Raw genomic sequence first — 23,075 nt, forward strand, 5'->3', positions numbered from 1 at the left:
CTTCCTGTCAACTGTAAACCATTAATCCCCCAATAAAGAAAAAATAAATACATAAGTAAGTAAATATGTAACCACCACTTGGGAAAGAGAAGTCACTGAAATCAACCTGGGAGGACTTCCTAGAGGAGGTGGTATTTCACTTGAAACCCATAGGATAAAGAAGAAGCTGTGTGCATAGTTGGGGGGGGGGGGGGAAGGAAGCAGGCCAGAGGCCAAGACCCAGAGAAAGGGATCCTGTTTTGAGGTGGAGGAGAGAAACAGAAAGGGAGTTCAGGCTATGACTTTTTAAAAAATATATTTATAGATTCCCTTTTGTTGCCCTTGCTGTTTTATTGTTGCAGTCATCATTGATGTCATTGTTGTTGGATAGGACAGAGAGAAATGGAGAGAGGAGGGGAAGACAGAGAGAGGGAGAGAAAGACAGACAACTGCAGACCTGCTTCACCGCCTGTGAAGCGACTCTCCTGCAGGTGGGGAGCTGGGGGCTCGAACCGGGATCCTTACGCCGGTCCTTGTGCTTTGCTCTACCTGCACTTAACCTGCTGCACTACAGACTCCCGACTTTTACGTTTTGTTGACATTTACTTTTTTTTCAGATAGTTTTTTTGTTTATTAACGAGAAAAATAGGAGACAGAGAGAGAACCAGACATCACTCTGGTACAATGCGCTGTTGGGGATTGAACTCAAGCACGTCACGCTTGAGAGTCCAATGCTTTATCCACTGCACCACCTCCCAGACCATGACTTCTCCCTGAACCACAAGGGAGCCACGGGGATTTGGGTGGGTTCTGTAAAGTAGCTTGGCCCAGACTGTGGGGAGGGCGCCCTCTGGCGGCCAAATGGGGAATTGACTGATAGGGACTGGCAACCAAATAGGACTAAGGATCATCGGCGCCATCTGGCGGCCAGGTGGGGAATGGTGACCAGGATGGAGACCAGCAGCCAAGAAAGGAACCAGGGGGAGGCAGCCGCCCTCTGGTGGGCAACGGGAGGAACTGACTGGAGGTTCACCAGCACATACCTGGGGGAGGCAGGCGCCCTCTGGTGGCCAAAAAGGCAAACTGCATCCACCTTCTGGTGGGCAAAAAAAAAAAAAAAAAAGTAGCCTGCTTGGTGGATGGGATACGTGCGCCCTCTGGGGGCCATGAGTATGAATTCACCGGTGGAGAGAGTGGAGCGCCTCCCAGCCACAGAGCACATACAATAGGTCTAGATTCATCACTTTAATATCACCCTAAAACTCCAGAGGAAACGGGGGGGGGGACCCCCATGGGATCAGCAGCTATAAAGGAAGAGCCCCACAACAACCCTTAAGGCAGGTCAATACAATAAGGCACTCGTGGAAGGAGGGGGGTCGTCTCCTCCTGGTTCTTCATACAAAATTGAAAACGGGGGTGGGAGGGCAGGCTGGGAAGGGAGGGAGTCAGAAGTCTGCCCTCTTCCCCCAGCCCCATCTTCACGCCATGTGCAGTCAGGGCCTAGGGGAGGGGGAGAGCCTAGTGCAAGCACTCCCCCCAAAAAAAATAAGCTTTCTTTTTCTCCTAGGTGGTCCGAAGTTGATAATCTGTAGGGGGACAGACACCCGGGACTGTGTCAGAACTGGAGGGTATCAGGGGAGAGGGGGTAGATCATTAGCTTACAAAGTCCAAACCCAGGCACCATAGGAGTGGTCCCAAAGCACTGAGGGAAGCTCATCAAGCCACCCTAGAAATGGAGGCCGTTCTCATGTCAAAGAAGGGTAAACTGAGTCTGGGGTGGCATGATCAGGAATGGTGTAGACCTGGGGTATTCGGGGGGGGTTCTCATAGCACAGGACCACCCCCCACCTGTTTACCCTCTGGTCTCATACTGGGCTGACTTACCGCCACTTTGGGTGATGTAACGGACCCAGGGAAGGGCCTGGTAGCCGCTCTTCTCAATGATCTTCATGTACCTGACCTGGAGAACAAGAAGTGGGGGAAGGGGTATCCAGGCTGGGGGTGGGGTGCTGTGGGCTTAAGGGAATAGAGGTCACGGCACAGCGGGTTTAATGCACATAATACAAAGTGCAAGGACTGGGCGGGGGTGGATAGCATAATGGTTCTGCAAGGATGCCTGAGGTTCCGAAGTCCCAGGTTCAATCCCCCGCCACCACCAGCCCGCAACACTATAAGCCAGAGCTGAGCAGTGCTCCAGTTAGGGAAAAAAAAAAAGGGGGGGGGGGCAAGGACCCACACAAGGATCCAGGTTCGAGTCTCTGGCTCCCCACCTACAAGGGATCAATTCCCAAATAGTGAAGCAGGCCTGTGGGTGTCTCTATCTCTCCCTCCTCTCTCAATTTCTGTTTGTGTTATCAAATAAAATGGAAAAAACAGACTGTTCGATCCCCACCTGCAGGGCAAAGCTTCTCTGAGTGGTGAAGCAGTGTTGCAGGTCTTTCTCTCTATCTCCCCCTTCCCTCTCGATTTCTGGCTGTCTCTATCCAGTAAATAAATAAAGGTAATAAACAAAACTTGAAGTGAGGGCTGGAGGCCCTCCCAGCCTGAAGCCCAGAGAGAGAGCAACCACTTCTCTTACCTGGATCCCAGAGACGGTGAAATAGGGGATCTCAAACTTCACCCCAATGGGGGGCCGGCCCTCCACCTCTTCCTTCTCCACGCTGGGGAGCCCAAAGTGGGCTCTCATTAGATATTCCTTCCCACCCTGTGGACACACGGGGGTCTCAGACACCCCAGCACACCAGCCCAGCCGCATGCAGAACCCCATCAGTGGCTCTTTCTAACCAACTTCACAGACCAGAAAGTCAAAACATACAGCCCAAGGGCAGGGGGAGATAACACAGTGGTTCTGCAAGCAGACTCTCCAAGGGCAGGGGTAGATAGTGTAATGGTTATGCAAACAGGCTGTCATGCCTGAGGCTTTGAAATCCCAGGTTCAATCCCCTGCACCACCATAAAACCAGAGTTGATCAGAACTCTGGTAAAAAAAAAAAAAAAAATCCCCAGCACCAGTATCAGCTAGAGCTGAGCAGGGCTCTGGTCTCTCTTTCTCTTGGTTAGCTCTCTCATCAATAATATAATAAGCAAATACGTGAAATACATTTAGACTGGGGACATAGCACGGTGGTTCTGCAAAAGGCTTTCTTTTCTTGCCTGAGGCTCTGAGGCACCAGGTTCAATCCCCACCACCACCAGAAACCAGAGCTGAGAAGGGCTCTTGGAAAAAAAAAACAAAGCAAAACAAACAAACAAAAAAAAAAAAGAGAAAAGCATTGGATTCTCAAGCATGAGGTCACAAATTCAATCCCCAGCATTGCACATACCAGGAGGGAAGCTCTCCTTCTCTCTCTCTTAAGTGTATTTTTAAAAATATTTTTAAATTTATTATTATATACAGACAGAGAATTTGAGAGGGGAGGGGAGGTAGGGGGACAGAGAGACACCTGCAGCCCTGTTTCACCACTCATGAAACTTTCCCCCTGCAGGTGGGGACCAGGGGCTTGAACCTGGGTCCTCACACACCGTAATGTGTGCGCTTAGCCAGGTGTGCCGCCTCCTGGCCCCATGAGTGTATTTATAAAGTATTAGTAAAGAATAAAAAGTTGAAGAGGGGAGGCTGGGAGGTGGCACAGTGGATAAGGCATTGCTCTCAAGCCTGAGGTACCAGAGTGATATCTGGTGCTTTCTCTCTCTTCCTATCTTTTTCATTAGTAAATAAATAAAATCTTTTTAAAAAAATTATTAAGAAGTGGGGGCCAGGCAGTGGTGCACCTGGTTAAGTGCTCATATTACAGTGCACAAGGACCCAGGTTCAAGCCCCTGGTCCCCACCTGCAGGAGAAAACCTTCACGAGTGGTGAAGCAGGGCTGCAGGGGTCTCTCGCTCTCTCTCTCTCTCTCTCTCCTCCATGCCCTTTCACTTTTCTCTCTGTCTCTACCCAATTATAAATAAGTTAATTAATGAGATAAATAAGAGAATAAGAAGCATGGAGGGAGAGCTTAAAACCACCCAGCACTTCCGGTTTCCAATTTCTTTTTAAATTTCTTTTTATTTCTCATTACTATTGTTGATTTTTTTTTTTCCCCAGAGCTCTGTTCAGCTCTGGCTGGCTGATGGTGGGGCTGGGGATTGAACCTGGGCCTTCAGAGCCTCAGATGGGAGAGACTTCGTACGGAACCGCCATGCTGTCTCCCCAGGCCCTGGCATCTCTGTCCCCACTCTCTGCTCTTGGGCGCCCTCTGGGGGCAGGCTGGGTGCCTGCAGCCCCGCTCACCAGGCCCTGGCATCTCTGTCCCCACTCTCTGCTCTCAGGCGCCCTCTGGTGGCAGGCTGGGTGCCTGCAGCCCCGCTCACCAGGCCCTGGCATCTCTGTCCCCACTCTCTGCTCTCGGGCGCCCTCTGGGGGCAGGCTGGGTGCCTGCAGCCCCGCTCACCAGGCCCTGGCATCTCTGTCCCCACTCTCTGCTCTTGGGCGCCCTCTGGTGGCAGGCTGGGTGCCTGCAGTCCCGCTCACCGGGAAAGACTTGATACTCCAAACCACCACGTTCTTCTCGGGCACGTACTTGGCGCTGCCCACGCTGGTCTTGAAGCGCGGGGAGTCGGCATCACTGGGGACGGGCACCGAGATCTCCACGCCGTTGGCCACCGACTGCTTTTTAAACTGTCCCTTGGCCTGGGAGACGGGAAGAGACAGAGAGACATGAGAACAGATACTCGGGGCTGCCAGGGGAGTGGACTCCTGTCCTGCAGGTCCTTGGCCCATGTGCCATCCAGCGCCCAGCCAGCCCGGCCCCCACCACCCCGGGAGAAGCTTTTGTGGCCGTGGTGTCTCTCCCTCTCTCCTTCTGAATCTCTGTCTCTGGAAAAGGCAGAACAGTGAAAAGCCCAGTGACAATCAAAAAAAGAAAAAAAAATTCACTTTTTTTTTTCCTCCAGGGTTATTGCTGGGTTCCATGCCTGCACCATGAATCCACCGCTCCTGGAGGCCATTTTCCCCCCTTTTGTTGCCCTTGTTGTTGTAGCCTCGTTGTGGTTATTATTATTGCCATTGTTGATGTTGTTCATTGTTGGATAGGACACAGAGAAATGGAGAGAGGAGGGGAAGACAGAGAGGGGGAGAGATGATAGACACCTGCAGACCTGCTTCACCGCCTGGGAAGCGACTCCCCTTCAGGTGGGGAGCTGGGGACTCGAACCGGGATCCTTACGCCGGTCCTTGTGCTTTGTGCCACGTGTGCTTAACCCGCTGCGTCACCGCCCGACCCCCTCACTCCTTTTTTAAAGACTCACCAAGTCTGTGATGTGGGATTGAGAACTTCAACAGGAGTTAGGATATGGCTCACTGGTTTATAGGGGGGTCTTAATGAAGTAGAGGTCCTGGGTTCGAGACCCTGGTACCACATGAGAGCTCTCTACAAATGGATAGTGCTTGTAAAAGAAAATAATAATTTGTGGTCCGGGGTGAGGTGGTGCAGTGGGTAAAGCATCGGACTCTCAAGCATGAGGTCCTGAGTTCAATCCCCGGCAGCCCATGTACCAGGATGATGCCTGGTTCTTTCTCTCTCCTCCTGTTTCTCATTAATAAATAAATAAAATATTTAAAAAAAAAACTTCTTTTAAACTTTATTTTTTCCATTTTGTTGCCCTTGTAATTGTTGCTGTTTATTATTATTGTTGTTAGTGCTGTCGTCATTGTTGGGTAGGACAGAGAAACGGAGAGAGGAGGGGAAGACAGAGAGGAGGAGAGAAAGACAGACACCTGCAGACCTGTTTCACCACCTGGGAAGCGACTCCCCTGCAGGTGGGGAGCCGGGGGCTTGAACTGGGATCCTTATGCCGGTCCTTGCGCTTTGCACCACGTGCGCTTAACCCGCTGTGCCACCACCCGGCTCCCCCTAATTTTTTTTTTTTTTTTTAACCAGAGCAGTGCTCAGCTGTGGCTTATGATGGTGTGAGGGATTGAACCTGGGTCTTCGGAGCCTCAGGCAGGACAGTCTGTTTGCAGAACCATGATGCTGTCTCCTCTCCCCTTGGAAAGAAATCCCATGAATGGTGGAGCAGTGCTGTAGTGTCTCTCACTCCTTTTGTTTTTCTCAAGAAATAAAACTTGCAACTGCGTTTGATGCACCTGGCAGAGAGCAAGGACCCAGGTTCGAACCCCCTGTCCCCATTTACAGGGAAGAAGCTTCGTGGATGGTGAAGCAGTGCTATAGCTCTTTTTTTTTTATTTTTTTAAAAAATATTTATTTATTCGCTTTTGTTGCCCTTGTTATTTTATTGTTGTAGTTATTATTGTTGTTGTTACAATGTCGTCATTGTTGGACAGGACAGAGAGAAATGGAGAGAGGAGGGGAAGACAGAGAGGGGGAGAGAAAGACAGACACCTGCAGACCGGCTTCACCGCCTTTGAAGCAACTCCCCTGCAGGTGGGGAGCCGGGGGCTCGAACCAGGATCCTTATGGTGGTCCTTGCGCTTTGCGCCACCTGCACTACTGCCCGACTCCCTATAGCTCTCTTTCTTTCTCCCTCTCTATCCCCCTTTGCTCAGTTTCTTTTTATCCTATCAGACAAACTACATAGCGAGAAAAAAAAAAACTAACGGAAATAATAAAAATAGAAAAACAAAAATAACAATTTGAGGCCACGTGGTGGCGCACCTGGTTGAGCGCACACATCACAGTGCGTAAGGACCCAGGTTCAAGCCCCCGGTCCCCACTTGCAAGGGAAAAGCATCACAAGTGGTGAAGCAGGGCTGCAGGTGTCTCTCTGTCTCTCTCCCTCTTAATCAGTCTCCCCATCCCCTCTTCATTTCTCTCTGCCTCTATCCAAAAAAAAAAAAAAGGTTGGGGGGTAGCGCAGCAGATTAAGTGCAGGTGGGTGGCACAAAGCGCAAGGACCGGCATCAGGATCCTGGTTCGAGCCCCCAGTTCCCCACCTGCAGGGGAGTGGCTTCCCAGGCGGTGAAGCCGGGCTGCAGGTGTCTGTCTCTGACATCCCAGGTTCACTCCCTGGTGCCGCCAGAAGCCAGAGTGGAGTAGGGAGGTTCTCTTCTTTCTCTGTGCTTCTCTCATCAACCAAAGAGTAATCTGTTGAGTATGCTAGCACCCAGCACCCTCTCAACCCCACCCTCCACCTTTTTTTTTTTTTTAACCAGAGCCCTGTTCAGCTCTGGCTCATAGTGGTGCAGGGGATTGAACCTGGGACTTTGGAGCCTCAGTCATGAGAGTCTCCGCATAACCATTATGCTGTCTACACACACACCCTCTCCTGATACCTTTCTAGCCTAGCCAAAGAGTGTGATTGCTTTGAGAGACGTGATTCAACCACCTTTCCCTGCTGCTATTGCCTGAATAAACCCATCTTCCTCTCACTCATTCTTGCCTCTGTTATTTGCTTTCAAAGTTACAAGCACTGCACCTTGGTGACCACAAACAGCAGAGGATGAGATGACATGACATGGGTGATATGATGGACTGAGCACAAGGCCCCGGGTTCAAGCCCCTGGTCCCCACCTGCAGGGGGGAAGCTTCCCAAGTGATGAAGCAGGGCTGTGGGTGTCTCTCTCTCTCTCTCTTTCTCCCATTCGCTTTCTTTTTTAAATATTTATTTATTCCCTTTTGTTGCCCTTGTTGTCTTATTGTTGTAGTTATTATTGTTGTTGTTATAGATGTCGTTGTTAGATAGGAGAGGGAGAAATGGAGAGAGGAGGTGAAGACAGAGAAGGGGAGAGAAAGATAGACACCTGCAGACCTGCTTCACCGCCTGTGAAGTGACTCCCCTGCAGGTGGGGAGCCGGGGCTCGAACCGGGATCCTTATGCTGCTCCTTGTGCTTCGCACCATGTGCACTTAACTTGCTGTGCTACTGCCCGACTCTGTCCCTCCCTCTTTTTAAAAAATATTTTATTTATTAATGAGAGAGATAGAAGAGAGAGGACATCACTCTGGTCCATGTGTTGCCAGGGATCAAACTTAGGACCTCATGCTTTAGAGTCCAACACTTTACCCACTGCATCACTTCTGGACTACCCCCCTTTCCCTCTTGACTTCTGTCTCTGGCCAATAAGCCTTCTGAATACAGGTAAGAGGAAGCTATGGGAAGCATTATCTACCCCGTCACCCCCAAGGCCTGACCTTGACCATGATCTCCACGCGGCTGTGTGAGAACTTCTCGATGACTGATTCAATCCAGATCAGGGGCTTGACCTGGGGGAGCAGAGAGGAACATCTCAGGGAGAGCCCAGGGGATGGAGAGGGTTGCCTGTTGCCCCCAGTCCTGGGGGAAGACTCGAACCTGTCTCACCTGGGTGCTGAGCCGGTAGGACATGAGCTCAAAGTCACCATCGGGTGGGATGAAGGAGATGGTACGGTCGTTGTCGAAGCGGGAAAGCCTCACGCACTGGTGGAACTTGACGTCCTCCAGCTCCACCGACTTATTCTTGCTGCCTGAAACTCAGAGTCCAGCACGGGGTGACCCTGGGGAACCGCAGCCTCAAACCCCGCCTTCCCCTGCCTGCCAATACCATACACCCATCATCTTTCTTAATTAAAGAATGTTCAGGAGAGAGAGGAGTGGAGAGCTTTGCTCTGGCACATGTGATGCTGGGGATCAAACTCAGGACCTCACGATTGAGAGTCTTGACACTCTAGTCACACTGAAGCCACCCTGATTGGCCCATGTTTTTATGTTATTGACATTATCTTTGCTGGGTTATTCCTGTGATTTCATGTGTATCAACAGAAGTACTTCCAAATAATTCCATCTTTTAGATAAAATGGGGAGAGGAGAGACCCCACAGCCCTGCCCACCCTCCATGGCCTCCCTGGGTGCTGTCCATGGTGCTGAGAGAGGAGAGACCCCACAGCCCTGCCCACCCTCCATGGGGCTCCCTGGGTGCTGTCCATGGTGCTGAGAGAGGAGAGACCCCACAGCCCTGCCCACCCTCCATGGGGCTCCCTGGGTGCTGTCCATGGTGCTGAGAGAGGAGAGACCCCACAGCCCTGCCCACCCTCCATGGGCTCCCTGGGTGCTGTGCAGGGTGCTGAGAGAGGAGAGACCCCACAGCCCTGCCCACCCTCCATGGGCTCCCTGGGTGCTGTCCATGGTGCTGAGAGGAGAGACCCCACAGCCCTGCCCACCCTCCATGGGGCTCCCTGGGTGTTGTGCCTGGTGCTGAGAGAGGAGAGACCCCACAGCCCTACCCACCCTCCATGGGCTCCCTGGGTGCTGTCCATGGTGCTGAGAGAGGAAAGACCCCACAGCCCTGCCTCACCCTCCATGAAATTTTGCCTGGTACCTTAATTCAGGGATTTGCCTAATAACATTCTGATTCAAAAGCAACTGCATGGTGTATTGCACCAAAGTAAAAGACTCTGGGGTGGATGGGGAGGAAGAGTGCAGGTCCAAAAAGGATGACTGAGGACTTAATAGGGGTTATATTGTTATGTGGAAAACTGAGAAACATTATACGTGTACAAACTATTGTATTTACTGTAGTACATTAACCCCCCCATAAAGAAATTAATAAAAAAGAAAAAAAAAAGTAACTGCAGAACTGGCCATGGCCAGCATAGGGAAGTGGAGTGCTTAGTTCAGGTATATAATAGTCTCCATTATTCAAAAGTAACTGCAGTACTCACCGTGACCAGCAGAGGGGGAAGCAAGAGCTTAGTTCAGGGATCTGCCTAATAATTTCGTGACTCAAAAGCAACTGCAGTACTGGCCATAACCAGCAGAGGGCCCTCAGGCGCTTAGTTCATTCCCTTCATAGTGAGTACTGGGTGGGCTGGGGACTAGTTCATGCCTTGAACTGACCATGACCAACAGAGGGTGCCTGAGAGCTGAGTTCAGGGCACTGTGTAACTTCCCTGAATAAAAACAGCTACAGTGCCAGCCATGACCAGAAGGCGACGCTTGGGTGCTTAGTTCAGAGCCCAATTTCCATAATAGAAAATCAACTGCAGTACTATCCCTGGCCAGCAGAGGGCGCTAGAGTGCTTAGTCCAGGGATCTAATAGTCTCCATAATACAAAAGTCACTGCAGTGCTCGCCGTACCCAGCAGAGGGAGCACAAGAGCTTCGTTCAGGGATCTGCGTAATAATGCCCATGACTCCAAAGCAACTGCAGTACTGGCCATGACCAGCAGAGGGGCGCCTGGGCGCTTCATTCATACCCTTCATAGGGAGTACTGAGGTCTAGAAAACAAGTGCAGTGCCGAACATGACCAGCAGAGGGCATCCGGGCACTTAGTTCAGGGCCCCATGAGTTTCCGTAATACAAAAGTGACTGCAGTACTGGTCGTAGCCAGCAGAGGGGCGTGAGTGCTTCTGGCAGAGCCGCCAGACACTTGGCCCCCACCCCCGGCGCCCCCCTTGGCAGATACTTACGGCCAGTGAGCTCAAACAGCACCCGGTCATTGAGGCCCAGCCGCAGCTCGGGCATCCCAGAGAGGAACACCTTGAGTTTGATGGTGCCCACGATCTCGCTCAGCAAGACGCTGCCGTTGGCATTGACCTGGGGGGTGAAGGAAAGGGGTCAACAAACACGGGGGGGGGGGGGTGTTTCCCCCACCTCTGTCCCAGATCGGGGAAGGGGTGGCGTGGAGCCGAGGCTGACCAGCAGGTTGACGGATTCGATGACGTCGATGAAGACCTCGTTCTTTTTGTATTTGATGCCCTCGGAGCGCCAGGACACAGCGTTGGTGACCGTCGGGGGGACGCGCGACTTCCCTGTCTCCAGCTTGTTGCCTTGCTGGGTGATGTACCTGGCGGCAGGGCGCGAGGAACACAGAGCTGGCTGGCCCCAGGGGGACGCTCCCTTGGCTCCTCTCCTGGTGCCTCTCGACAGCTGCCCCGGCCCCAGCCCCGGCCCCGGCCCCGGTCCCAGCTCACTCCTGCAGGATCTTGCTGTCGGTGGTCTGGGGGAAGCCAAAGTCCATGAGCTCGTCCAACAGCTCGTAGATGATGACAAAATTGTCTCGGATACTCTCCTCTTCCAGCTCCTTGAAGTATTCGGAGAACACCTGAGAGGGACCACGGAGAGGGGACAGTCAGCCACACACAGGACAGAGGGAGGGAGGGAGGGAGCGCTGGATTGCTCACACACTTGGGAGAAGACAGTGAAGAGACGAAAGACGGCTGGAGAGACAGCTCAGAGCTAAGGAGAAGGACTTGCCAGCATGGGGTCCAGGGTTTAATCTCCCGGAACACGGCACTTGCCAGAGAGAGCTTTGGGCTCTCCGGTGTGGTCTTAGCAATTAATAATAATAATAATATGCAATGGACTGGGGACATAGCATCGTGGTTCTACAAAACAGACTCTCTTGCCTGAGGTTCTGAGGCCCCAGGTTCAGTCCCCAGCACCACTATCAGCCAGAGCTGAGCAGGGCTCTGAATTCAAAACATAAAACAAAAATCTCACATATGTAAAGAGTTTTTAGAAATCAACAAGAAAAAACTTAGAACCTAGGAGAGAGCAGAATGATTCAGCCAAAAGACTACCATGCCTGAGGCTCCAAGGTCCCAGGTTCAATCCCCAGCACCACCAGAAGCCAGACCTGAGCAGGGCTCTGGGGAAAAAAAAGAAAAAAAAGAAAGCTGGGTGGTGGTGTTACCTAGTGGAGTGCACCCATTACAGTGCACAAGGACCTGAGTTCAAGCCCCTGGACACCACCTGCAGGGGGAAAGCTTCAGAAGCGGTGAAGCAGGGCTGCAGGTGTCTCTCTGTCTCTCTCCCTCTCTATCTCCCCCCTTTCCTTCTCAATCTCTACTCAAAATAAGAATATTTTGACCCACCAACCAATGGGAGTAAGAGAGAGGCGGGCCAAGCAGACAGAACAGCCAGCCAGTGGGCAGTCAGCTCTTACCTCCACGGTCTTGTAGAGAAAGGAGTACACCAGGGAGGCGTTGGCATTCTTCAGCGTTGTGGCCACCACTGGAACGCAGGCAGGGTTAAGGGAAAGAGCCCACTCCCCTGCCCCCTTCCTAATAATAATAAATGAGCCGGAAGGTAGCTCCCTGAGTCCAGCGTGTGTCTGTCTCATCAAGGCCATGACCCAGTTTCAAACCCCAGCACCACATGAGAGTGTCACAGAGGCACCAGAGGAAGCTCTGGTACTGCTATCCATTCTGTTTCAATGACAAACTTTCAAAATATAAAATAATAAACTTGACCAGGAATGGTGAAATAGTGCAGGCAGAGAGACACCCAGCTAAACATACACAGAACCCTTTTGTTTGTCTGTTTAAGTGATTCAGGAAGTGACATATTGGAAGGAACATGAGAATTCAATCCTCAGCATCACAGGTGCAAAAGATTCTCCTGCCTGAGGCTCTGAGGTCCCAGGTTCAATTCCCAGCACCGCCATCAGAGATAAGAAGGACTCTGGTTAAGAGAGAGAAGTGAAATAACAACTATTTTTAGGGAGTGGGGCAGCAGCGCAGCGGGTTAAGCTCAGGTGGCGCAAAGCGCAAGGACCAGTGTAAGGATTCTGGTTCGAGCCCCCGGCTCCCCATCTGCAGGGGAGTCGCTTCACAGGCGGTGAAGCAGGTCGGCAGGTGTCTGTCTTTCTCTCCCCCTCTGTCTTCCCCTCCTCTCTCCATTTCTCTCTGTCCTCGCCAACAACGACGACATCAATAGCAACAATAATAGCTACAACAATAAAACAACAAGGGCAACAAAAGGGAAAATAAATAAATAAACAACAATTACTTTTGATAACCCAGGAAAGGGCAGGATGGATCAAACACTGGCTTCTCAAGCCTGAGGTCCTGACTTCCATCTCTGCTTCCCTCTCTCTCTCTCACGCTAATAAATAAATATATATATATATATATATATATATATATATATATATTTAAACCTCTCACTTTAAATAAAAAAAAACATTTTTATTGATTTATTATTGGATAAAGACAGAGAGAAATTGAGAGGGGAGGGGGTGACAGAGAGGGAGAGAAACAGAGAGACCCCTGCAGCCCTGCTTCACCACTTGTGAAGCTTTCCCCCTGCAGGTGGGGACCAGGGGCTTGAACCCGGGTCCTTGCACACTGTAACGTCTGCGCTTAACCAGGTGCGCCCCCACCGCCTGGCCCCCTAATAAATATATATCTTATGGAGCTGAGGAGACAGCATAATGGTGCTGCAGATGACTTTCTGGTACTATTGAGGTCCCAGGTTCCAGCCACACCCCCAGCCAGAGCTGAGCAGGGCTCTGAACAAGAAAAGAAATAGAATAATAAACTTTCTAGAAATGGACCTGCCCTATGACCCTGCAATTCCCCTCCTGGGGATATATCCTAAGGAACCCAACACATCCATCCAAAAAGATCTGTGTACACATATGTTCTTGGCAGCACAATTTGTCATAGCCAAAACCTGGAAGCAACCCAGGTGTCCAACAACAGATGAGTGGCTGAGCAGGTTGTGGTCTATATACACAATGGAATACTACTCAGCTGTAAAAAATGGTGACTTCACCGTTTTCAGCCGATCTTGGATGGACCTTGAAAAAATCATGTTGAGTGAAATAAGTCAGAAACAGAAGGATGAATATGGGATGATCTCACTCTCAGGCAGAAGTCAAAAAACAAGATCAGAAAAGAAAACACAAGTCGAACCTGAAATGGAATTGGCGTATTGCACCCAAGTAAAAGTCTCTGGAGAATACAGGTCCATGAAGGATGATACATGACTTAGTGGGGGTTGTATTGTTATAGGGGAAACTGGGGAATGTTATGCAGGTACAAACTATTGTAGTTACTGTTGAATGCAAAACATTAATTCCCCAATAAAGAAATAAATTTAAAAAAAATAAAGAAGAAACGCTGATGTCTTTAGTTTTTATTAGTGATGTGACACTGATTTACCCCCAAACCCAACAGGACTGATCGGAGGATCAGCAGCGCCCTGGACCCCCCCCCCCCACTTTCTCCACCTGCCTTCTCCCCCCCACCCAACAACACCCCCACCCCCACCCCGGAATCTGAGCCTCTCGGGCGCCCCCTGGCGGATACGGTAGAGGTTGCTGTGTTTGATCCACAGAAAGTGGACGCGGCCGTGGCTGAGCAGCGGGGCCAGGGCGCCCTCCTCCTCGTGCTGCACGAGCAGCGGCATGAAGTAGTCGATCTCGCCCATGGGGATGTCGCCCTTGTAGTTGCGGCTGATGAGGGGCTGGGGGTGCGGGGACAGGAAGGGCTTGTGACACAGGAGGGGAGGGGTCCCACCTGGAATCCTGGGCTACAGGAGGGGGGTGGGGGGTGGCAGCCGTCCCATCGCACCCCTTCCCACCCACCCCAATCCTGGGGCCAGTTCAGGACGACCCTCCACCAAGTCTGCATTGTGGGGGGGGGGGACCCGGACAAGTGGGGGTACCTGGGGGAAGGGAGGGTGCGCTGGGGGTAGCGGCAGACTTGCAAGTGTGAGGCCCTGAGTTTGATCCCAGCATCGCCTGTGCCAGAGAGAGGCAGGCGCTCTCTCTCTCTCTCTCTCTTCTCTCTCTCTCTCTCTCTCTCTCTCTCTCTCTCTCTCTCTCTCTTCTCTCTCTCTCTCTCTCTTCTCTCTCTCTCTCTCTTCTCTCTCTCTCTCTCTCTCTTCTCTCTCTCTCTCTTCTCTCTCTCTTCTCTCTTCTCTCTCTCTCTCTTCTCTCTCTCTCTCTCTTCTCTCTCTCAATTGGTGCAAGTGGTGTAATAAAGGCATTTAAAAAAAATAGGGGGGCGGGCAGTAGCACAGCGGGTTAAGCACACGTGGTACAAAGCGCAAGGACTGCCATAAGGATCCCAGTTCGAGCCCCCGGCTCCCCACCTGCAGGGGAGTCGCTTCACAGGAGGTGAAGCAGGTCTGCAGGTGTCTGTCTTTCTCTCCCCCTCTCTGTCTTCCCCTCCTCTCTCCATTTCTCTGTCCTGTCCAACAACAATAACAGCAATAACAACAACAACAACAGCAACAAAAGGGAAAATTAATTAATTAATTTTTTTTAAAGATTAAAAAAAAAGTGCAAGGACCAATGTAAGGATCCCGGTTCGAGCCCCTGGCTCCCCACCTGCAGGGATGTCGCTTTACAAGCAGTAAAGCAGGGCTGCAGGTGTCTGTCTTTCTCTCCCCCTCTCTCTCTATCCACCCCTTATCTCTTGATTTCTTTCTGTTTGTATCCTGAATGAATAAATAAATAAATAAATAAATAAGGGTGGTGGGTAGATAGCATGATGGTTCTACAAAGGGACTCTCCTGCCTGAGGCTCCAAGTCCCAGGTTCAATCCCCTGCACAACCTTCAACCAGAGCTGAGCAGTGCTCTAGTTAAATGAATAAATACATAAAAACATTTTTAAAAGAATTTTTAAAAAATGTTTTTTTTTAATATGTGGGGCTGGGTAGACAGCATAGTGTTTTTTTTTTTTCACAAAAGACTCTCCTGCCTGTGGTCCGGGAGGTGGCACAGTGGATAAAGCATCGGACTCTCAAGCAAGAGGTCCTGAGTTCAATCCCCAGCAGCACATATGCCAGAGTGATGTCTGGTTCTTTCTCTCTCTCCTCCTATCTTTCTCATGAATAAATTAAAAAACAATCTTAAAAAAAAAAAAAAACTCTCCTGCCTGAGGCTCTGAGGTCCTAGGTTCAATCCCCAGAACCATCAGCCAGAGCTGAGCAAGGCTCTGGAGAAAAAAAGGAAGAAAAATGAGGAAGAGGAAGGAGGAGGAGAAGGAGAAAGGGGCACGGGGGGGGGGGGGGTCATCCAGTAGAGCACAAATTTCCTCATACAGTACAAGGACCTGGGTTCGAAACCCCCCCAGCCACCACTTGATAGCAGCTGAAAGAAGAAACGAGGTGGTAGATTGGGGTTCTGCTACTCCTTTTTCCCCCTTTCCCTGTTTCTCCTCTGCCTCTCACCCTCTATCTGGGAAAAACAAATAAACACTTGGCTGGGAGTGGTGGATTCATGCAGGCAGGAAGCCGGAGGTCAGAGATAACCACCCTGGAGTAACATTCACTCTTCTAAAAGAAATCAGAAAGAAAGCTTAAAAAAAAATAAGGGGGCCGGGTGGTGGCGCACCTGGTTGAGCACACGTTACAGTGCGCAAGGACCTGGGTTCGAGCCCCCAGACCTCACCTGCAGGGGGGAAGTTTTGCTAGTGGTGAAGCAGGGCTGCAGGTGTCTCTCTCTTTCTCTCTCAATTTTCTCTGTCCTATCAAATTAAATCAAGTTAAAATATCTTTTAAAAAATTCATTAATAGGGGGTCAGGCGGCAGCACGGCGGGTTAAGTGCATGTGGCACAAAGCACAAGGACCGGCATAGGATCCCAGTTCCAGCCCCAGGCTCCACATCTGCGGGGGAGTCGCTTCCCAGGCGGTGAAGCAGGTCTGCAGGTGTCTGTCTTTCTCTCCCCCTCTCTGTCTTCCCCTCTTCTCTCCATTTCTCTCTGTCCTAGCCAACAACAACGACATCAATAGCAACAATAACTACAAGGTCAAAAAAAAAAAAGGGCAAAAGGGAAAATAGGGAGTTGGGCTGTAGCGCAGCGGGTTAAGCACACATAGCACAAAGTGCAAGGACCGGCTTAAGGATCTGGGTTCGAGCCCTGGCTCCCCACCTGCAGGGGAGTCACTTCACAGGCAGTGAAGCAGGTCTGCAGGTGTCTGTCTTTCTCTCCCCCTCTCTGTCTTCCCCTCCTCTCTCCATTTCTCTCTATCCTATCCAACAACGATGACATCAATAACAACAACAACAAAGGGCAACAAAAGGGAAAATAAAATATTTTTTTAATCCACTAATAGTAATAATACAGGCTGGAGAGATATACTGGTTCTGCAAAGAGACTCTCCTGCCTGAGGCTCTGGGGTCCCAGGTTCAATCCCCAGCACCACCATCAGCCAGAGCTGAGCAAGGCTCTGACCTCTCTCTCTCTCTCTCTCTCTCTCTCTCTCTGATTAAATCTTTAGGGCAAAGAAAACAAGCCGACATAAAGGATAAAGTTCCCTTATCTCTAGGCCTCGTGGACTGGGAGCTGTGAGGAGCCCCATGATCTGGCTAAGGGGGGGAGGGGGACTGGGGTTCAGCCCAGGGTCCCCCCAAAGTCCTTGCTCCCCCCTGTGTCTTTAGCTCTCAGATGTCAGGCGACCTCAAAAGCAGGAAGAGGGAGCTGCAGGGGAGGCACAAGGTGTCCTGCCCCCCGCCCCAATATCAATGTCGGAGGAGGTGGTTGGCTGGTCACAATAAGCCAGATCCCAATTTTACAGATGGGGAAACTGAGGTTAGCAGAGGCGGAATACCCCCACCAAAAAAAAAAAAAAAGTCCCAGGTAAAGAGGAGGAAGGCTCGATCGCGGGAATAGGGGGAGGGGACAGGTGTCCCCAAGAGTTGGGGGTGACCCCAGACAGGGGGGGCGCGGCCTCACCTGCCACCACCACCACCCCCCACCCCTCCCGCAGCCCTCGGCCTGACCTTGCCCTTCACGTCGAGGATGAAGACGGCAGAGGCCGACATGGTGGCTGGTGGCGGCGGGGACCTGGGAGGCGACAGCGGCGCGGCTTCCTCCTTCCTGCGGAAGCGCGCGCACAGGTGAGCGGCCAGGTGAGCGCGCGCCTCGAGGGGGCGGGGCCAGGTGAGCGCGCGGCTCGAGGGGGCGGGGCCAGGTGAGCGCGCGGCTCGAGGGGGCGGGGCCAGGTGAGCGCGCGCCACAAAGGGGGCGGGGCCAGGTGACACGCCGTGCGGAGTCCGCCGACACAAGGAGGGCGGAGAGGGGCGTGGCCATAAAGGGGCGGGGCGATCGGAAAGAGGCGTGGTCTGAGGTGGGCGGTGCTGAGGATTCCGGGGGCAGAGAGGCCAGTTCAGCCTCTAGACCCGCCCACCCAGCTGTGTGTCCAGCCAGATAGCAGCCACTCTGTCGCCTCTACTCATCAGTCCAGCCAGTCACTCATCCATCCACGTACCCACACGTCCATCCATCCATCCACCCACTCATCACCCATCCATCCATCCATCCACACGTCTGTCTATCCACCCGTCCATACACCCATGCGCCATTCGTCCATTTATCCATTCTTCCGCCCACACTTCTATCCATCCATCCATCCATCCATTTACACGTCCAAACATCCATTCATCTGTCGATCCATCCAACCACATGTCTATCCATCCATCCATCCACCCATCCACCCACGTCTACCCATCCACTCACACGTCTATCCATCCATCTCCATCCATACACCCATCCATGTCCACGTCCCATGTGGTCAGTGTCCGTCCATCCATTCATATATCCATCCACACGTCTATCCATCCATACATACATATACCCATACATCCACACGCCTGTCTATCCACCCGTTCATCCACCCACGCATCTATCTATCCATTCATACGCCCACACTTCTATCCATCTATCCATTCACACCTATCCATCCATCCATTCATTCATCTATCCATCCATCCAACCACATGTCTATCCATCTATCCATTTACATATACCCATCCATCTATCCATCCACTCAAACATCCATCCATCTACATGTCTATCCATCCATCCACACGTCTATCTATCCACCCATCCATTCACCCACACATCTATCTACCCATTCATCCGCCCACACGGATATCCATCCATCCATCCATCCATCCACCCATCCAGCAATCCAAATATCCATCTACCCAACCACTGAACCATTCACCCTCCCAACTACCCATATGCACTCATCCATCAACCTGTCCGTCCATCCACCCACCCAATTTTTTTTTCCTTTTTCCCTCTCACACAGAAGTCAACACCCATGTGCATATCCATGTCCCAAGTGCTTGGTGTCATATACTACCACTTCTCCAAATCCTCCATCCATTCACCCACTCACACACAAAGTAACCATCCAGGGGATGGGTGATGGCGCACCTGGTTAACTGCTCATGGTACAGTGTCTAAGGACCCAGGTTCAAGCCCCTGGTGCACACCTGCAGAAGGAAAGCTTCACAAGTGGTGAAGCAGGGAAGTAGGTGTCTCTCTGTCTCTCTCCCTCTCTATTTCCCTTCCCCTCTCAATTTCTCTCTGTCTCTATCCATTGATAAATAAATAAAAATTTAAAAAATAGGGAGTCAGGCAGTAGCTCGAAGTTCGAGCCGGCTCCCCACCTGCAGGGGAGTAACTTCACAAGTGATGAAGTAGGTCCGCAGGTATCAGTCTTTCTCTCCCCCTCTCTGTCTTCCCCTCGTCTCTCAATTTCTCTCTGTCCTATCCAACAACAACAATAGCAATGGCAACAATAACAATAATAACAGCAAGGGCAACAACAGGGGCAACAAAATGGGAAAAATGGCCTCTGGGAGCAGTGGATTCCTAGTGCAGGCACTGAAATCCAGAGATAATCCTAGAGGCAAAAAAAAAAAAAAAAAGATAAAAAGAAAGCAAGAAAAGAAAAGGGGGAGCCAGGCAGTGGTGCAGCGGGTTAGGTCCCCCACCGGCAGGGGGGGTCGTTTCACAGGTGGTGAAGCAGGTCTGCAGGTGTCTGTCTTTCTCTCCCCCTCTCTGTCTTCCCCTCCTCTCTCCATTTCTCTCTGTCCTATCCAACAATGATGACATCAAATAACAACAATAATTACACAGCAATAAAAAAACAACAAGGGCAACAAAAGGGAAAATAAATAAATAATTTTTTTTAAAAAAGGATTAAAAAAAAAAAGCCAGAGCTGAGCAGGGATTTGGGAAAGGAAGGAAGGAAGGAATAAAGGGAGGGAGGGAGGATGAGGAACTTCTTAGAAAGAGCACTGTCTCAAGCTTCTAGAAATATCACAGGTTTCCTTTATGAGCCCTGCCTGACGGATGTTACTCTCTACACTTGAGAAGAGGTATTTGGGGAGCGGGTGGCAGCGCCCCTGGTTGAATGCACATGTTACAATGCTAAAGTCCCCAGTTCGAGCCCCTGGTGAGCACAAGTGTTGAAGCAGGGCTGCAAGTGTCTCTCTGTCCCTCTCCCTCTCTATCTCCCCCTTCCCTCTCAATTTCTGCCTGTCTCTCTTTTTAATTTTTTAAAAGATTTTATTTATTAATAAGAAAGATAGGAGGAGAGAGAAAGAACCAGGTGTCACTCTGGCACATGTCCTGCGGGGATCGAACCCAGGACCTCATGCTTAAGAGTCCAAAGCTTTATCACTGTGCCACCACCCGGACCACATTTATTTTATTTATTTATTTATTTATTTATTTTACATTTATTTATTTATTTTCCCTTTTGTTGCCCTTGTTGTTTATCATTGTCGTTGTTATTGCTGTCATTGTTGTTGGATAGGACAGAGAGAAATGGAGAGAGGAGGGGAAGACAGAGAGGGGGAGAGAAAGATCGACACCTGCAGACCTGCTTCACCACCTGTGAAGAGACTCCCCTGCAGGTGGGGAGCCGGGGGCTCAGACCGGGATCCTTATGCCGATCTTTGTGCTTTGCACCACCTGCGCTTAACCCGCTGCGCTACGCCCGACTCCCGATTTATTTATTTATTTTTTAACCAGAGCACTGCTCAGCTCTGGCTTATGGTGGTGCAGGGGATTGAACCTGGGACTTTGGAGTCTCAGGCATGAGAGTTACTTTGCATACCCATTATGCTAGCTACCCCCACCCCTAAAATATTTTTATTTAGTTATTTTTGGATACAGACAGGGAGAGGTTGAGAGGGGAGAGAGAGAGAGAGAGACACCTGCAGCTCTGCTTCACCATTCTTGAAGCTTTCCTCCTGCAGGTGGGAACCAGGGGCTTGAACCCAGGTCCTTGTGCACTGTAATGTGTGTGTGTGTTTCACCAGGTGCTTCACTGCCTGACCCCTTGATTTATGGCTGTCTCTGTTCGATAAATATAGTATGAGAGGAGAAAGAGAGAGAGAGAGAGGAAGAGAGGAAGAGTATTCAGGGGTCAGGCAGTAGGACACCTGATTAAGTGCACACACTACAGTGTACAGGGACCCAGGATTAAGCCCCTGAGGTCCCTATCTGCAGAAGGGAAGCTTTGCAATTAGAGAAACACTCACAAAGCAAGAATCTCTCTGTCTCTTTCTCTTTTTATCTCCCTCTCCTCTCCCAACTCCTGTCTCTCTCCAATAGTAAAGGAATAATAATAATAATTATTATTATTATTATTTTTTACAAGAACACTGCTCAGCTCTGGCTGATGGTGGTGCAGGTGATTGAATCTGGGAGCCTCAGGCAGGAGAGTCTCTTTGCAGAACCACTATGCTATCTACACCCACCTTATTTTATTTTTTTTATCTTTTTGTTTGGTATTATCTTTATTTTTTTATTGGATAGAGACATCCAGAAATTGAGAGGGAAGGGGATGATAGAGAGGGAGAGAGGGGGGCCAGGTGGTCGATCAGCAGGTTAAGGCTTTTGGTGTGAAACACAAGGACTGGCTTAAGGACCCAGGTTTGAGACCCTGGCTCCCCACCTGCAGGGAGGTCACCTCACAAATGATGAAGCAGGTGTGCAGGTGTCTTAGTGTCTTATCTTTCTCTCCCCCCTCTGTCTTCCCCTCCTCTCTCCATTTCCTTCGGTCTTCTCCAAGAACAAAGACAGTGGGAGTCGGGGGGTGGCGCAGCGGGTTAAGCGCAGGTGGCGCAAAGCACAAGGACCGGCATAAGGATCCCGGTTCGAGCCCCCGGCTCCCCACCTGTAGGGGAGTCGCTTCCCAGGCGGTGAAGCAGGTCTGCAGGTGTCTGTCTTTCTCTCCCCCTCTCTGTCTTCCCCTCCTCTCTCCATTTCTCTCTGTCCTATCCAACAACAACAACAACAATAATAACGACAACAATAAAACAACAAGGGCAACAAAAGGGGAAAAAAATGGCCTCCAGGAGCAGTGGATTTGTAGTGCAGGCACGGAGCCCCTGGAGGCAAAAAAAAAAGAGAGAGAGGGAGAGAGACATAATGATGCCGCCTTGCTTCACCACTCACCAAGCTTTCCCCCCCCTGCAGGTGGGGACTGGGGGCTCGAACCCAGGTGTGCCACCACCCAGCCCCAGAAATGAATAATTTTTTTTATTATTTATTTTCCCTTTTGTTGCCCTTATTGTTTTATTGTTCTTGTAGTTATTATTGTTGGTGATGATGTCGTTGTCGTTGTTGGATAGGACAGAGAGACATATGGGGAGAGGAGGGGAAGACAGAGAGGGGGGAGAGAAAGACAGACACCTGCAGACCTGCTTCACCGCTTGTGAAGCGACTCCCCTGCAGGTGGGGAGCCGGGGGCTTGAACCAGGATCCTGATGCCGGTCCTTGTGCTTCGAGCCACTTGCGCTTAACCCGGGGCGCTACCGCCACCCAACCCCCATGAATCATTTTTATAAATCAACTACAACTACCTTTAAAGAAGAGGAAGGAAGGAAGGAAGAAGGAGGAGAAGGAGAAGGTGAAGGTGAAGGAGAAGGAGAAGGAGAAGAATTTGGTGCTTTTAGGCAGAAAGTTCTGCTATTACCGATAGTCCATCTTCCTCTTGGCTTCCATTAGGTGGCGCTCTGGGACAGCGCAGGACGGGCTCAGAAGCCTGAGTTCTCAAGTTCCATCCCAGGTGACACTAAGTGTGTTTTGTTTTTTTCCTCTTCGTGTGTGTCTCTTTCTCTGTGTCTCTCTGTCTGTCTCTCTTTGTCTCTGATTCTCTTTTCAGTTTTGTTTAAATTATCTTTATTTATTGGATAGAGGCAGAGAGAAAGATACTTGTAGACCTGCTTCACCACCTGGGAAGCGAATCCCCTGCAGGTGGGGAGCCGGGGGCTCGAACCGGGATCCTTAAAGCCTGTCCTTGCGCTTTGCGCTACTGCGCTTAACCCGCTGCGCTACCGCCCGACTCCGGATTTATATATATATATATATTTTTTTAATTTAATTTCCCTTTTGTTGCCCTAGTTTTTGTTGTTGTTGTTGTTATTGTTGTTGTTGATGTCGTCGTTGTTGGATAGGACAGAGAGAAATGGAGAGAGGAGGGGAAGACAGAGAGGGGGAGAGAAAGACAGACACCTGCAGACCTGCTTCACCGCCTGTGAAGAGACTCCCCTTCACGTGGGGAGCCTGGGCTCGAACAGGGACCAATAGGCCCGTCCTTGAGTTTTGTGCCACCTGCGTTTAACCCGCTGCGCTG

At 50.7% G+C, this 23,075-nt stretch overlaps 1 protein-coding gene across 4 annotated transcripts; it reads right to left on the reverse strand.

Annotated features, from left to right (window-relative positions):
• Positions 1 to 1,211: 1,211 nt before the first annotated feature.
• Positions 1,212 to 17,564, reverse strand: AP1M2 (adaptor related protein complex 1 subunit mu 2). Of its 4 annotated transcripts, none has more exons than XM_060181724.1 (12): positions 17,416 to 17,564; positions 13,992 to 14,148; positions 11,843 to 11,910; positions 10,869 to 10,999; positions 10,594 to 10,741; positions 10,365 to 10,491; positions 8,280 to 8,422; positions 8,111 to 8,182; positions 4,493 to 4,651; positions 2,558 to 2,683; positions 1,864 to 1,939; positions 1,212 to 1,497 (listed from the first exon to the last, which is right to left on the reverse strand). In XM_060181724.1, exons 1-12 carry the CDS (start codon positions 17,455 to 17,457, stop codon positions 1,322 to 1,324), a joined length of 1,425 nt encoding a protein of 474 aa, XP_060037707.1. In that variant the 5' UTR covers positions 17,458 to 17,564; the 3' UTR covers positions 1,212 to 1,321. The 4 variants fall into 4 exon arrangements, with proteins under 4 accessions (XP_060037707.1, XP_060037706.1, XP_060037709.1 ...); XM_060181723.1 differs by having other exon boundaries at positions 8,280 to 8,428; XM_060181726.1 differs by lacking the exon at positions 1,212 to 1,497 and adding an exon at positions 1,535 to 1,565.
• Positions 17,565 to 23,075: the final 5,511 nt, after the last annotated feature.

Source organism: Erinaceus europaeus, chromosome 23 (assembly GCF_950295315.1).
Source record: "Erinaceus europaeus chromosome 23, mEriEur2.1, whole genome shotgun sequence".
Taxonomy (NCBI): domain Eukaryota; kingdom Metazoa; phylum Chordata; class Mammalia; order Eulipotyphla; family Erinaceidae; genus Erinaceus; species Erinaceus europaeus.

Excerpts from the sequence above, each read along its gene's own strand:
- AP1M2 (XM_060181723.1), bottom strand. The coding sequence starts at position 17,457 with ATGTCGGCCTCTGCCGTCTTCATCCTCGACGTGAAGGGCAAG. Across the intron at positions 1,940-2,557 it reads TCACCGTCTCTGGGATCCAG|GTCAGGTACATGAAGATCAT; the intron begins GTAAGAGAAGTG and ends CTTGTTCTCCAG. Across the intron at positions 1,498-1,863 it reads TTACATCACCCAAAGTGGCG|GCTCTCCCCCTCCCCTAGGC; the intron begins GTAAGTCAGCCC and ends TGCTTGCACTAG.